Below are 15,536 nucleotides of genomic sequence, written 5' to 3' on the forward strand. Positions count from 1 at the left end.
CTTTTTAGTACAGGAGAAAAATCAGCTGTTTCAGAAATACAAATTATCAAGCAACAGATTATCAAGCAACAATGATCCTATATAACAGCAATTCAAAGTTCTAAACCAAGACAAATCTAAAGTATGTCTGAAGACTGGGAATAGTATTGTTTTTCTACTTTTATATGATTTTATGTATATATTAACACTAGAAGAACTGGAATTTAAGACTACATCAAAAGATCAACCTGCCATCAATAGACAATGTATATATTTTTTTTAATTCACAAAAGAAAGAAAACAGAGATGGTAGGATAATTTTTTTTTTAAAGTAAAATTAGAATTCTTTCTGTGTCAGTTGACATATCTGGTCCTTTATCTTGTAATACTGGTTACAGAGGTGGGTATTTTTTTACCTCTTTCTCAAGGATCCTAATACGTATTATCTTTATGATCAGGTGTCTGAATATTCACAAGTTAGACACTTTTCTAAGTTTCTTTTAAGTTATAGTCCAAAAAAAATTTTTTTGATAAAAAAAATATAAACGACACTGGATGTAATCTCTTAGTTGCAAATCTCTAAGTATGGAAAATAATACTTCACAGAATTAGGATGACAAAACTTGACATATAAATATCAATAATATTAAAAATCAATAGGAAATACAACAGAAGATACTAATTACATAAAACAGAGTTTATTTCCTCTGGGCTCTCATTAACAAAAAAAAAAATCAATCCCACCAAAATGCAACATATCTTGCATTTTAAAAAGCATTCTTATTTCAATATTAATTTGTAATTTTGCTTTATTTTTGTTAATTACAAAATTAAATTATGCAATTCCACGAAACAAAGAATTGTACCTACCTCACAAAACAACGTAAGCTTGTCATCTGGTAAAAGACCATTAGCTTCATCAAGCAAAAAATCTCTCCTAATGAATTTTTTAAATCCCCAGTCCTTCCCCTGTACAAATCGATATGCTCTTTGGCTTTCTGGTGGAGAAGAAAAAAAATTTCAGGATTCACAAATTCAAGAAAGTTATTCTTAACAACAACATGGCTACATGAAATGTAAAAAAATAACAAATGGACAATCATGTTGTAAATGTCAAAGTATATGGGTCTATTCTTAAGAAAATGTCACAAAAAGCAAATGCAATAAAATTGTCATTTTTGCTTGCAACATATTTGCATGTGCACATTACATACATTTGTACATGAAATCTAGAGGATTCTTTTTGGCTTCCAACATTGTCTTAGCAAGAGATTTCTGGATGTTTTGTTGAGCAAATGGAAAAAAAATAATGTGTCTGAGGTGACAAAGGAAAACAATCTAACACTTTACAGGATAAAGATGCATAATAAGACAATGTCAATTTATTATATTTGGTTATCAGTATCTAACAATAATATTATGCCAGAGACCCATAATTATTTCCAGATAATCTACTGCCCTAACAATGCCTCTCCCACAACTTCTATCATATCATTACCTGACAAATTTCATCAATTTCACTTGGCCTTCCATCAAGTGGTCATCCTAAAAATGCTGAAGCATCTTCCTCATTCACCATTCAGTGTAATTTTAAAAATTCACTTAACACTGCTACTTTAATGACATACAAAATTTATGAAATATGTATTAGGTATGGCTCTGAAAATAGGCTGAGTCTGTTTTCTGAACATCAGTGTAATTAATCATGAAGAGGCATATTATAGTAAGATTAACCACCTGGTGATGAAATGTTTTTGACAATGGCAAATCACGAAAGTAACCCTAAATTGAAAATGGCTCTTGGTCTTGTGTGGTCACCTAAGTAATGACAGTAGGAAAAGGGGTAAAGAAAGCTAAATTTTTTTTAGAGCATCAACAAACTTTAATTTGATGGCTGGTATTCTAAATCTGAGATCCTTATTTAATGACAAAACAGTTGACCAAGTAATGGTGAGATTCTAGTTATATGACAAAAACAGAAGAAAGTTGCAGCTGAATGGAAAACTGGTCAATCAATACTCTTTAAAGGGGCAAACACAGGAGCTGGCAGAATAGGTTTTACTACACAAACAAAAGTTACAAAATATACTATTTCTTGAAATATTTGGTCACTGCTTATTTCAAGGTTAATGATAAGCATCAGCAAAAAAAAAAAAAAAGATTTTCATGAAAATAATTACAGTTTATTCATCGACATTAGTGACTATGGCCAAGATAGTCTTATTATATGAAGTATTCAATAAGAACATTCCCCCAAAGCCAACTCGACATATATTCTAATAGCTGATGACTTCAATGAAAAAGTGGGGAAAAATTAGGATGAGGAATAATAAATAGCAAAATATGGTTCAGGAGAAAGAAAGGGCAAAGATTTGTCGATTATTCAAAAAATTAAATAGCTTCATATGATAAACACTTTCTCAAAAAGAATTGGGAGTCATGGGAATATGACAAGCTCTAAACATCACAAAGAATGAAACCGAGTACATTTTAACAGACAAGAACACCTACAGCTGATTAACTATGCAGACTGAACAATCAAAGTAACAGAGCAAAGATCAGAATTTATAATAAGGAAATGAGAAAAAGACATAGTGTACAATTAAAGTAACTTAACCCAGAATTATTCAAGAAAGCTACTGAAAATGAAAAACAAGAAAGGAACAACAGAAATTACATTGACACCATTAGAGCAATTTAATCCAGGCATTACACTAATATAAATCAATGCTAAGATATTAATTGCTAGAAAAAGCACCTGAGTCAGCAAACACCTAACTTTCTTATCAAGCAAGAAACATGGCTGTAAAAGGCTATACCAGGTTCAAATATAAACTCATCTATAAAATATTATGAAAAGATGGACAATTACGAAGAATATTGTCTCATTAAGTGAAGAGGAGTAATAAAGGATAAAACCAGTTTAAGTAAAGTATGGCACAATATTCAAATACGCAGTCATCCCAAGGGTTTTCTAGGATGAAAATGGAAAGACTACAAACAAATACAAAAATGGAAAAGGAACTGCAACAAACTTGCATTTCTCCTTCAAGAATAGTGGAAGTATCCAACTTGGATCCTAATGTTCTTGTGGCACTAATAAGCATCAGAAATAGCTCTAAAGAGAACAAAGAAAAGAAAATAACCCAGATTGGATCAAGAATATATAGAGGAGATTCATCTGGAAGGTCATAAAATTCTGAACACACCAAGAAACCAAAGAGAAGTTATATCAGTAGCTGAAAACTCTTGGAATTTGCTAGTACCACCCCCCCCAAAAAGTGAATGAGAGAATATTAGTTAACTACTGACCTATGTACCTATAATCTACACCATGCATATGAAATCCTTATGAGAGTGGGCTATATAAGAAGAGAAAGTATTCTCAACAAGCATATCAGTAAAGAAAACAATTAGGCTTCTAAAAGCATGACGCAGTAACAGACCATATCTTTACCATTTCTCATAAGGGATAGATATAGAGAATACAAACTATCAACAATCATGCTTACCATTTGATGATTTTGAAAATAATATTTTGACTTTGTAGAACAAAACATCACCTAACAGACTCTTTCACTGCAAGATGTCTCCTATTCATACAAGATTAATTAGAATTCCTTGGAAATGTTAATGACAAAAATAATGGTATTCAACAACACTCTAGTAATACACTCAAAAAAGATGGGATCAAGACATTAAATAAGAAAATGTATGCTGGGCAAAGGTTTTAGCCACTGTGATGAAAGACAAACAACAGAGATTCCTGATTGTGGAGCATAGGCTTTTTTAGATGCTCTTGTTTGTAGATGACATTGTGTAGATGGCATCAAGCCCCCAGTAAACTGCAGAACCTCCCACAAGAGCTACGTAATCACTCAAAGTTCTGTTCATTCACAGAGTAAAGACCATGTGGATAAAGAATGTTTATTGCCCAGATAACAGTATGCAATTGAATGGACACTCTTGTTAGATCCTGTCCCAAAATAAGTTTGTGTGGGATAGATGGGGCCTAATAATCAACAACTACAATGAGCATTAACACAACATTTACTATAATACCAGTCACTGTACTGTTCAGTGTTTTAACTTTACAACCTGAAGTGGGAGGCCAACTGCTATTATTATCCTCAACTAACAGTTGAAGAATTGAGGCAAAAAATTAAATGATTTGCCCAGAGTAATATAACTATTAAGTGCGGCCATATTCGAATTCAGGTCTTCTTGACTTCAGGCCCAGAACTCTATTCCCTGTGCCACCTTTAAAATTGGCAACAGTTTTAAATTGCCTGGAAGTTTGATGCTATTATTAGTCCCATTTTATAGATCAGGAAACCAAGACAGAGGTTAAGTAATTTGCCCAAGATTACATAACTAGTGTTTGAGGCCAGATATGAACTCAGGTCTTACTGACTTTGGGCCCACCATTGAATGAGAGCGTACTGAACTGCTTTTGGGGAATTATAACACCCTTCTGCTGACAAGAAGTTTCATGCAATAGCACAGACTCATCTTTTCAATATAAAGATTTTATCAGCCTTCCTATATAACAATGAGATACAGAATGTCAGTGTCTATAAATAAGGGATGAGCATCACATAGAGGATAATGGAAAAGCATATGGTCGCAAGGAGAAAGCAGCAACACACAACCAAGGAGTAACTTTGAAGAACAAGAGTGAAGCACAATATTAAGGAATTACACGACAGAATGGAAACTAGATGGTCGACAACCCAAGTAACCATATTGGTAACTTCATTCTGTCAGGCAAAAGTAAGAAAGGCATCCAGTAGGTTGGCTGGATGGATTCTTTGCAGCAAAAGTTCAAGAGAACATGGATGAGAATCACACGGTATGGGTAGTGATTTTCATTGTCAGAGAGAACTTGAGATATGATACAACAAAAAATGCACTGGATATGAGAGTTTGAAAAGAGAAAAAACATTCCATAGGTTAAGTATTCAACATCCAGTGTATTCGGATGATAAAGTGGATAAATTATAATGTAATTCATGCTTAAATATCACTTTAATAATATGTAAACTCTTTGAAAATGAGTACTGTCTCACTTTTCTACTTTTATTTCTCTGCCTGACACATAAAAATAGCTTAATAATTCATTCTAAGTTAATTTAAAATATGAACTACGTTAGAAATAGGTACATGGCATATTCTTTTTATATTTCACTACAATGTATATGAAAATGTCTTTTCTATTGGGGCAGTTAGGTGGTGCAGTGCATAGAGCATCAGTGCAGGAGTCAGGAGGACCTGAGTTCAAATCTCACCTCAGACACTTGACACTCACTAGATGTATGACTTCGGCAAGTCACTTAACCCCAACTGCCTCATGCTGGGTCATCTCCAGTCATCCTGATGAACATCTGGTCACTGGATTCAAATGGCTCTGGAGGAAAAGTGAGGCTGGTGATCTGCACAGCCCTCCCTCACGCAAAACAAAGTCAAGTGCACGTCATGTCACTATTTCTCTGATGGCATGGTCTTCTTCAGCAACGAAGGACAAACATACATATGAAAAAGTCCTTTCTGTTTAATGAAGTATTTAAGAAAAAAATTAAAATTTAGGGAGTACAGCCCAGCACAGGGAGAGGCACGGAATGAAGCTCAGCTGGAGCAGACTTCAAGGTGCCATGCTACGAGCAGCAGCTGTGGGTCCCAGATTCCTCAACTCACAAATACCAAAGATAGCTTCAAAGGTCAGTGAGAAAGCCCTTTCACTTGGGTGAGAAGGGAATGTAGCTGTTTACCCTGGCCACAGGCAGCTGAAGCTTCCATTGTTGGAGCCCTGGCCTAAAGCCCCCCCCCCCCCCCCCCCCCCCCCCCCCCCCCCCGGGCCAATTGAGCAGCTGATTTGGATCTGAGACTTGAGTGGTGGCCCCGGTGAGGAGGAGGATTGGCCCAGGGTGAAAAGGTGGAGCTGGTGGAGGCTCTGGAGAAGCAATCCTGCTCACAGACCAGAGCACAGACCAGGAGAGGAATAAACTTCTCTCTCTGGATTGTGCCACCTTGGAGAAACTGAGAATTTATAGGTCCCCAGAGTATACCCTCCCCTTGACAAAGAACTCAAAAGTCACGTAACTGGGAAAATGCCCCCCCCCCAAAAGAATAAGACAATAGAAGGTTACTTTCTTGATGAGCAGATATTTTCTTCCACTCTTTCAGATAAGGAGGAACAATGCATAGCATCAGAAGAAGACCTAAAAGTCAAGGCTTCTGCATGCAAAACCTCCAAAGTAAATATGCAATGGTCTCAGGCCATGGAAGAGCTCAAAAAGGATTTTGAAAATCAAGTAAGAGAGGTGGAGGAAAAATAGGGAAGAGAAATGAGAATGATGCAAGAAAATCATGAAAAGCAAGTGAACAGCTTGCTAAAGGAGACGAAAAAAATACTGAAAAAATTAACATCTTTAAAAATAGGCTAACTCAAATGACAAAAGAGGCCCAAAAAAATCAATGAGAAGGATGCTTTAAAGAGCAGAATTAGCCAAATGGAAAAGGAGGTTCAAAAGCTCACTGAAGAAAATAGTTCTTTAAAAATTAGAATGGAGCAGATGGAAGCTAATGACTTTATGAGAAACCAAGAAACTGCAAAACAAAACCAAAAGAATGAAAAAATAGAAGACAATGTGAAATATCTCATTGGAAAAACAAATGACCTAGAAAATAAATCCAGGAGAGACAATTTAAAAATTATGAGACTACCTGAAAGCCAAGATCAGAAAAAGAGCCTACACATCATCTTTCATGAAATTATCAAGGAAAACTGCCCTGATATTCTGGAACCAGAGGGCAAAATAAATATTGAAAGAATTCACTGATCACCTCCTGAAAGAGATCTGAAAAGAAAAACTCCTAGGAATATTGTAGCCAAATTCCAGAGTTCCCAGGTCAAGGAGAAAATATTGCAAGAAGCCAGAAAGAAACAATTCAAGTATTGTGGAAATACAATCAGGATAACACAGGATCTGGCAGCTTCTACATTAAGGGACTGAAGGGCTTGGAATAGGATATTCCAGAAGTCAAAGAAACTAGGACTAAAACCAAGAATCACCTACTCAGTAAAACTGAGTGTAATACTTCAGGGGAAAAAATGGTCATTTAATGAAACAGAGGACTTTCAAGCATTCCTGATGAAAAGACCAGAGCTGAAAAGAAAATCTGACTTTCAAACACATGAATCAAGAGAAGCATGAAAAGATAAACTGGAAAGAGAAACCATAAGGGACTTACTGAAGCTGAACTGTTTACATTCCTACATGGAAAGATAATATTTGTAACTCTTGAAACTTTTCTCAGTATTTGGGTATTTGGAGGGATTATACACATACAGACAGAGGGTACATGGTGAGCTGAATAGGAAAGGATAATACCTAACTAAATAAAATTAAGGGCTGAGAGAGGAATATATCAGAAGGAGAAAGGGAGAAATGAAAAGGGGCAAATTATCTCATAAAAAAGGCAAGAAAAAGCTTTTTCAATGGAGGGGAAAAGGGAAAGGTGAGAGGGAAAAAGTGAAGCTTACTCTCATCACATTTGGCTTAAGGAGGAAATAACATGGACACTCAATTTGGTACGAAAATCTATCTTATACTATGGGAAGGTAAGAGAGAAAGGAATAAGTGGGGTGTAGAGAGATAAGAGAAGGGAGGGCAAATGAGAGGAGGAGGGTAATTAGAAATAAACACTTTTGGGGAGGGATAAGGTCAAAAAAGAGAACAGAATAAATGGGAGGGCAGGATAAGATAGAGGGAATTATAGGTAGTCTTTCACAACATAACTATTATGGAAGTCTTTAGCAAAACTACACATATATAGCCTATATTCAATCGCTTGCCTTCATAGTGGGATGGGTGGGGAGGAAGGAAGGGAGAGAAGTTGGAACTCAAAGTTTTAGGAAAGAATGCTGAGAATTGTTTTTGCATGTAACTGGGAAATAAGAAATACAAGTAATGGGGTATAAAAATCTATCTTGCCCTACAAGAAAAGAGAGAAGATAAGGATAAGGGAAGGGAGGGGTGTGATAGTAGGGAGGGTAGATTGGGGGAAGGGATAATCAGAATGCATGCTGTTTTGGGGTGGGGGAGGGGAGAGATGAGGAGAAAATTTGAAACTCAAAATCTTGTGGAAATGAATGCTGAAAAGTAAAATAAATAAGTAAATAGGGAAAAAATTTAAAAAAAAAATTTCAATACAGTGAAAATACTAAGATACAGACTACATCCAGCCAATATATATATAAAAGTTTAAGTTTGGAAAGTACTCTGATGAAATTACTTGGCTGTGATTTAATATTTGGAAATAATGTATTAAGCCACAAAAATTAACTACATGCAGCTAACAAGTCTTCTACATATGTGAAGAACTGCTATAGTTTTTTATTAACTTCAAAAGCATTCACTCAATTAACTACTACCAAAAAAAAACTAAAAAAAAAAAAAAAACCATCTGAATCATTTATTCTTCTGTCAGGTAAATGATTCCCTTTATTTTTCCAGGTTATTCCATTATTTATGGTGACCAGAGTGAAGAAATGAGCATTCTACACCTAATGTTAACTCCTTAATGGATAAGTAATAGCCAGATAAAAGTTCTGGGATATGAAAAACTATGACAATGAACAAAAACAAAGCAAAACTATTCAATACTCATTTTACTTCTGTTTTTCCCCTTCCAAAGAGAATGATATCTGGACTAACTTGGGGGTGGGTGGGGAGTAGCTAAAGGAATCTGAAATCCAAAATATATAAATAAGCAAGAGGTGAAGTAAATAAGAAATTATGTTTGACAAGTTCAGGATACTAGGCCCAAAAAAAGGGGAAAAAAATTCATAATCCTAGGGACTCTTGATGCAAAATGCCATCCACATAAAGAGAAAGAACTATAGAGTAGGAACGCAGAATGAAGCACACTATTTTCTCTTTTGTTATGCTGTATTTCATTTTTTCTCATGGTTTCTCCCATTCGTTTTAATTCTTCTATGCAACATGAAAATGTGTTTAATAAGAAAGTATGTATAGAACCCATATAAGATTGCATGCCATCTTGGAGAGAGGGAGAAAAGAAGAAAATAAAATTTATGGAAGTGACTGTTGAAAACTGAAAACAAATTAATTTACCAAAAAAAAAAAAAAAAATCCCAGAACTTGTATACATGATGGCTGGGGTATCCTCAATGATATCAAAGATAGTGAAAAATAAGAAAGGTGACAGAAGACTAGAAATGGGCAAAAGATGTTTTGATTTCAAAGAAGGCAAGACACTGGAATATGCATACTATAAGGCAAACTTCACAAAGTTTGGGTAAAATTATTTAATATTCTGTTACGGGGGGATGAGGAAAGGAAATAAGCATTTATACAACAACCCATCTGTGCCAGGCACTATGCACTAAACACTTTACAAATATCTCATTTGATCCTCACAAAAATGCTGAGAGGTAGGTGCAGTTATTATCCCTATTTTGCAGTTGATGAACTGAGGTAAACAAAGGTTAAATGATTTGCCCAGAGTCACATACTGGTTAAGTATTGGAGACCAGATCTTTAACTCAGGTTTTCCTGAGCCCAGGACCAGTACTCTATCCACTGTGCCAATTAGCTACCTCCACTGATAAAGGAGAGTTGACAAGGAACTAGTATGACCTAATCAAGAAGAAGTTGTGGAAATCTATATTTTTTTTGACAAGGTTACATGGCTGGCAGAATAGGTGGAATATTGTAGAGATAATTTACCTATATACCAGCAAAGGATCCCAGACAATCTCTGAGTTGGTTCTTGAGAACAGGATAAAGAGAACAACATTACAGTGGGTTCACAATTAAGTGAGTGATTTTACTCAAAGAGGAATCATTAATGAGATAATGTCAATTTAGGAGGTAGTCTTCAGGTGCATGTCCCAAAGGGGCTGTTCCAGGCAGCCTATTTAGTAAAATTGTAATTGACAAAGTTAAAGGGGGATAGTTAATACACTAGATGATAATTTATGCCCCCCAAAAATAAATAAAAATAACAGAAAATAACACTGAGCTGAACTTAATAAAAAACAAAATTTTCCAACTGAGATATTTGTAAAAATCAATTTCATAATGAAATAGGGAGTTTTGGGTGGAGGTGGGTAATATCTGTTCTCAGGCAATTATAGAATGGGCTATCATGTGGAAGAGGAATTACACTGATTCTACTGGGGGCCTAAAAATATCTGGTAATAGCTTACAGAGAGGCAAATTCAGGCTCCAAGTAAGGAAAAGCTACCTTACAATGACAGCTTTGCAAAAGTATAAGTGGTCCCTTTCAATTGAGGTCTTCTGGCAAGAGTAAGATGACATCTAAGATGACATCCTACTAGAGATACACTGGAGGAGATTCGTAGTTAGATGTGGATTGAACTAGGCAGCCTTTGAGTTCCTTCCAAGTCTCACATTTTGGAAGGATATACAGGTGTGCATATGAATGTATTTTAAAATATCCCATTGCAAATAGTTTAATGTCATCAAAGACATTTTCTTGCTACCATCTAAAGCTAACCTTAAATAAATGAAAAATCTCTATGTTGTTTCTTGGTTTTGTGTTTATGTATTTGGGGTTTTTTTGGGGGGGGTGGTGGAGGTAGGGTAAGGGACTGCAGGTGAGGGGAAATAGGAAAAGCACAGCAGTGACATTGTGGTTTAATTTAAATTAACAAAGGGATTTCCTCATATTACTCTCTTTGTAAAATCACTTACCCATTGCTTTTGTTTCTTCCCTTTTAGCATTTAGAAGGGAAAATTTGAATTTTGCTCGAACTTCACTTTTGGGGCAGCTGACTAAAAGCAAATATAAGGACAAGTAGTCTTTACTTTCATCATCTAATCCCTTTGGATTTACTCTCAGGCACCTAAAATAAAACAAGTTCATATGGAGAAATGTAAGAATTTAAAAGTTTCTTTTAAAGTGAGCTACAATGAAAATATAATTTGTATTATATGATACAAATGGCATCTCTAAGTCATCTATAATCCTTTAATTTTTCCACAGTATAAAGAATTTATTTCAAATGTAGTCCATCCCTTATTGAGGCCTATCAAAATAAAAATTAGCAATATAAAACAATTTATAACAAAAAGTCTTACCATTTCATTTTGTCATTTGGGCCTGATGAAAACGTAGAACTTTTTAAAACTTCACCCATTTCTTCTCTACAAAAACTGAAGTTATTAATGGTCCACATGTAGGAAAATTTTACTACTTTAACCTAAAAGAGTCAAAAAATTACATTTGTAAGTTTTTTCTGCATTTTTCATATAGGCTATAGAGCTTTTGGGGTAAGGGCAGGGAAAGAAGACATCAAACCTGTGATGTAATAAGAAGATCATAATAACTCCTTCTAGCAATACACTTTCTCTGAAATTTACCAGTCTAACAGAAATTAAGATAGTTTGATCAGAGGAAGGACTTCAATACAGGCTTACCTAACTTCTAATATACTCTACATTTTTGGTTCCCCCTAAAATGTTCAGAGAAAAAATTTTTTTTCTCAAAAATCAGTTATTATTTTAAAGTTTAAAGTAAGGAATCTGATATAAAGTATACTTGCCTGTGTATAACACCAACTTTCGGCTATAGGCCCACAGGTCATCTCTCCAGGTGGAGGTGGGGTGGGTACCCTAGACATTGCCATTTTATCGTGGGTTTTTTTTTTAATCAGGTCAGTAATCTATATTTCAGTACTTTACCTGTGAATAAAATAAGTTGATGTCAGCTTATCCAATACTTTAATGACTAGAATAACAAAACAGTGATAGCAAAGAATTAGAAACAGCAGATGTTCAACAATTGGGGAATGGCTAAACAAATTTTATTACATTAGTGTAATGGAATATTACTGTGCTGTAAGAAATGATGAATGAGACAAATACAGAAAATATGTGAACATCCATATAAACTGATAACAGTAGAAGAAAAAGAGCCAAGAATGACTATAATCATATAAATATAAAAAAAAGCACACACTGAAAAATCAGAAGTGAATATATTTAGAACAAGCACAACTCAAAAAAAAAGATATATAAGAAGGTCTTCCCACGGTCAGTTGCAGAGGTAACACATCCACAAGTGTTAGAGATTATTTTCAGACTTTTTCAATGCATTTATCAGTTATACTGATTTTTCTCTTCTTTTTTTTCCGTTTGTCTTTTTTATCTTTAAAATCGCTAAATTTCTACATGGGATGGCTCTTTAGGAGTGGAATGTGGAGAGATATCGAGTTCTGACAAATGTGGCTGCGGATTATCTTGTTTTATTTTAATTAATTCATAGTCCAAGTAAGCCATAAAGAATTAAAATTAGACAAAAAATTAAAAGTATCAGCAATTTACCAGGATATGCTTTTAAGAGACAACTAAGAATAACCTCACATACTAAGGAAATAATAAGCTAAGTGAGGAATGGACAACGAAAAAAGCAAGGTCAGTGGTCCCAAATCATAGCCAAGTGTAACTGTCCATCAACTTATAAAATCAAACGAATGACTATTATGTGTACAGCACTGTTCACAAAGAATTTATAACTTAGTTGGGGAGACAGGACAAATAAAAGGATGAATTAATAAATTTCTAAGTGTCAATTGAGTAGTATAGGATAGTTAAGTTTCATATTAGATCATTGCCTAGTTCCTCAAGGGCCTTACATTCTGAAGGCAAAGAAGTGTAGAAGTGATTTTGGGGGTGCAGATGAGGGTTGAGGTGTGGGTCATCAGTAAAAATCCACAGTCATTCCAAGAGTTGATTACTTAAAAGAATTAAGAATCCATGAAAAAAGATTCCATTTACAATAATACTATTTACCAAAATCTTTATAAGATATTCTCCAGGATGAAAATAAATTACAAAGGTAATGGAGGATTAAATACTACCAAAGGGGAAAGCACCAAGTATTCTACTTGTAGTTCTCCTTAGGTAGAGAAACCTCTATTTGGGGAGAAGGGAAGGAAACCTAATTACCTTTTCATATCATAACTAAACAAGATTAATGAGGACTATCTATTCTCACAAAGTATTTACGTATGATTCCATCATCTTCCACTATAATGTAAAAGGGCTGTTGATAAATAAAAGAGAACTGTGATGTCAAATGGTTCATTAATCAACTTATGAAAACTTGGAAGTGAGAATTGAAGAAGACTCTATAGCAGTAATATATGTGAATTGGACATGACCAAGATTATAGCTACAGAAACAGATTTAAAAAGCAGGCCCCAGAGATCGTTTTATTATGAGAATCTATCTTCAGAATTAAGTGGTGGATGAAAGAGAATAAATATTTAAATGGCTATAAGGATTCAAGTCAGAACGAACATAGGGTTTGGGGTCCTAAGACCTAGGATTGAAATTCTGCTCTATTACTCCCTGTGGGATTCTGGCTTAAGTCATTTTGCATCTCTAGGCTATCACAAAATGAGAAGACTAGATTAGATGAGTAATAAAACTCCTCCCAGCTCTAATTCCTATAATCCCAACCAAATATCAATAGCACAAAAAGAACAATAAGGTACTCACTAAAAAGAAAAGGAAGGGTTTGGAGATATGGGTGTAGAAATCATTTGCATATTAGGTAATAGAAGAAATTATAAACTCTAAAAGGGAGTGAAGAGAATAGACAGAAACAAGACTCAAAAACAAACTATGAACAACACCCACTGTTAACAAAAAAGGGGTCATCTGAAGCTTATAGGTTCATAAATACCTAGTTGATTTCTCAGAAAATATTACTGACAGAGTAAGTAGCCACCTAGTAATAAAATTCTAAGAAAAACAAAACTAGTTCGATGACCCACAATTCCCCACTGCTAACATGCCAAGATCACCACCCCCCATTCTTAAAAAAAAAAAAGTTTACTTGATTTTTACCACCCACCAACAAGCCAATTCTGCCTGTCGTCTTTTACTTTTCATAGTCAAACGCCTAGGAAACAAGTACATTAAAACCTCAACATCTCCACTTCAGCAATTTATCACCTCTTGCCTGAATTACTACTAAGTACAAAGTGCTAACCTAAAAGAGGAAAAGGGAACAATACAAAAGAATAGGTGGAAAGGCAAACTTAAAAATTATAACCTTAAATGCAAAAGGATTAAAACTGTAAATTAAATTTGGTGGCAATGTCTTCTTTTGTTATATGAGCAAGGCTCAGCATTAGCACTAAATATTCATCTATTTAAGTTGTTCATTACTTAAGGAGTATTTTGTGTAATTTGGTAGATGGTACCCCAACTATTTCAGGCCTTTTGTTAGTCTGAAAGGAATCTCCACACAGAGTAAGTATTATATAAATGTTAGCTATTATCATTGCTGCTGCTACTACAGCACTCTACCTTGTCAAAAGCTTTTTGTACATCTATTGAGATAATTATGTGGACAGTTCTGCACATACAGTCAGAAAAACTCAACTTCCTGAACGCAAATCTGGCCTCAGACACTTACTAGATGTGTGACCCTAGGTAAGTCAGTTAACCTGAGTTTGCCTCAGTTTCCTCATCTGTAAAATGAGTTTGAGAAGGAAATGGCAAACCATATATATCTCCAACATCTTTGCCAAGAAAACCCCAAAAAGAAGTAAAAAAAAAAAAAAAAAGAGTTGGATATGATTGAAAACTGAACAACAAAGAAGAGATATGATGAGATATTCCAAACCCACTCCTTTGAAGACATCAGCACTTCAGAGTTGTGACAAATTGTACATGTTCAGACATTTCTTGTGTATTACTTTATTTTGCTGATTTTTCCCCCTTTTCTTTTCATTTAAAAATGAAATTTGTTATATGGGATGGATGTCTGGGAGAGAGAAGAAAGCTGGGACAAATTTTGTTGACATGAAAAAACATCAATAAAAGTCATTTTTAAAAAGTAAATAAAGTTCTCAAAATTTAACAGAAAGGAAGACTGGGCTTTAAAACAGTCTATAAAATATGAGAAACATTTAAAAAATAGTCACATAGGATAAAACAGAATACAGAATAAAACGAAGTGCTACATTCGATGATTCCAAAAAAAAATACAAGTTGCATTCATGTTATGAGATATAACAAATATTTCACAGATGTCAAGTGATAAAAGTACTACATTATGCTTAAAGGCACCATAGACAATGAACAATTATCATTACCAATCATATATGCACCAAGATATAGTATCTAAATTCATAAAAAAAAGAGATTTAGACACATTTTAAAAAGAAACAAGACTGTTAGAAACCTTGACATTCTACTCTCAAAAATCTAACAGATAATATTCATTAAATTTTGGAAATTAATAACTCTTGTAGCAGCCACCTAAGTGAGAATACTAAAAAAAAAAAAAAAAAAAAAAGACTATCTGCAAAAGCACAGATCAGAGTACAAAAATACTAAGTATATCTTCTACATGAAAAATTAATAAGAATAGCAATTTTAAGTGTCCAAAGAAGTGCCCAAAAGATAGATGCCTAAATGGAGAATAAGTAAACATAGCCAGAATTAGTAGTGGGTCAAAAAAAAAAAAAGTAACAACTGTGTAAATGAAAG

General features: G+C 34.4%; 1 protein-coding gene across 4 annotated transcripts in view; it reads right to left on the reverse strand.

The window, feature by feature from the left end:
* The window catches only part of SPOPL (speckle type BTB/POZ protein like), an 85,586-nt gene that overhangs the window by 18,821 nt on the left and 51,229 nt on the right, over positions 1–15,536 (reverse strand). For all 4 annotated transcript variants that reach the window (XM_072613197.1, XM_072613198.1, XM_072613199.1 and 1 more), the window contains 4 exons: positions 11,573–11,711; positions 11,109–11,230; positions 10,722–10,873; positions 850–977 (listed from right to left, as the gene is read on the reverse strand). In XM_072613197.1, the coding sequence (XP_072469298.1) occupies positions 850–977; positions 10,722–10,873; positions 11,109–11,230; positions 11,573–11,656 (486 nt within the window). In that variant the 5' untranslated portion in view covers positions 11,657–11,711. The remainder of the gene's footprint in view (positions 1–849; positions 978–10,721; positions 10,874–11,108; positions 11,231–11,572; positions 11,712–15,536) is intronic.

The sequence above is a fragment of the Notamacropus eugenii genome, chromosome 5 (genome assembly GCF_028372415.1).
Source record: "Notamacropus eugenii isolate mMacEug1 chromosome 5, mMacEug1.pri_v2, whole genome shotgun sequence".
NCBI classification, from domain to species: Eukaryota; Metazoa; Chordata; class Mammalia; order Diprotodontia; family Macropodidae; genus Notamacropus; species Notamacropus eugenii.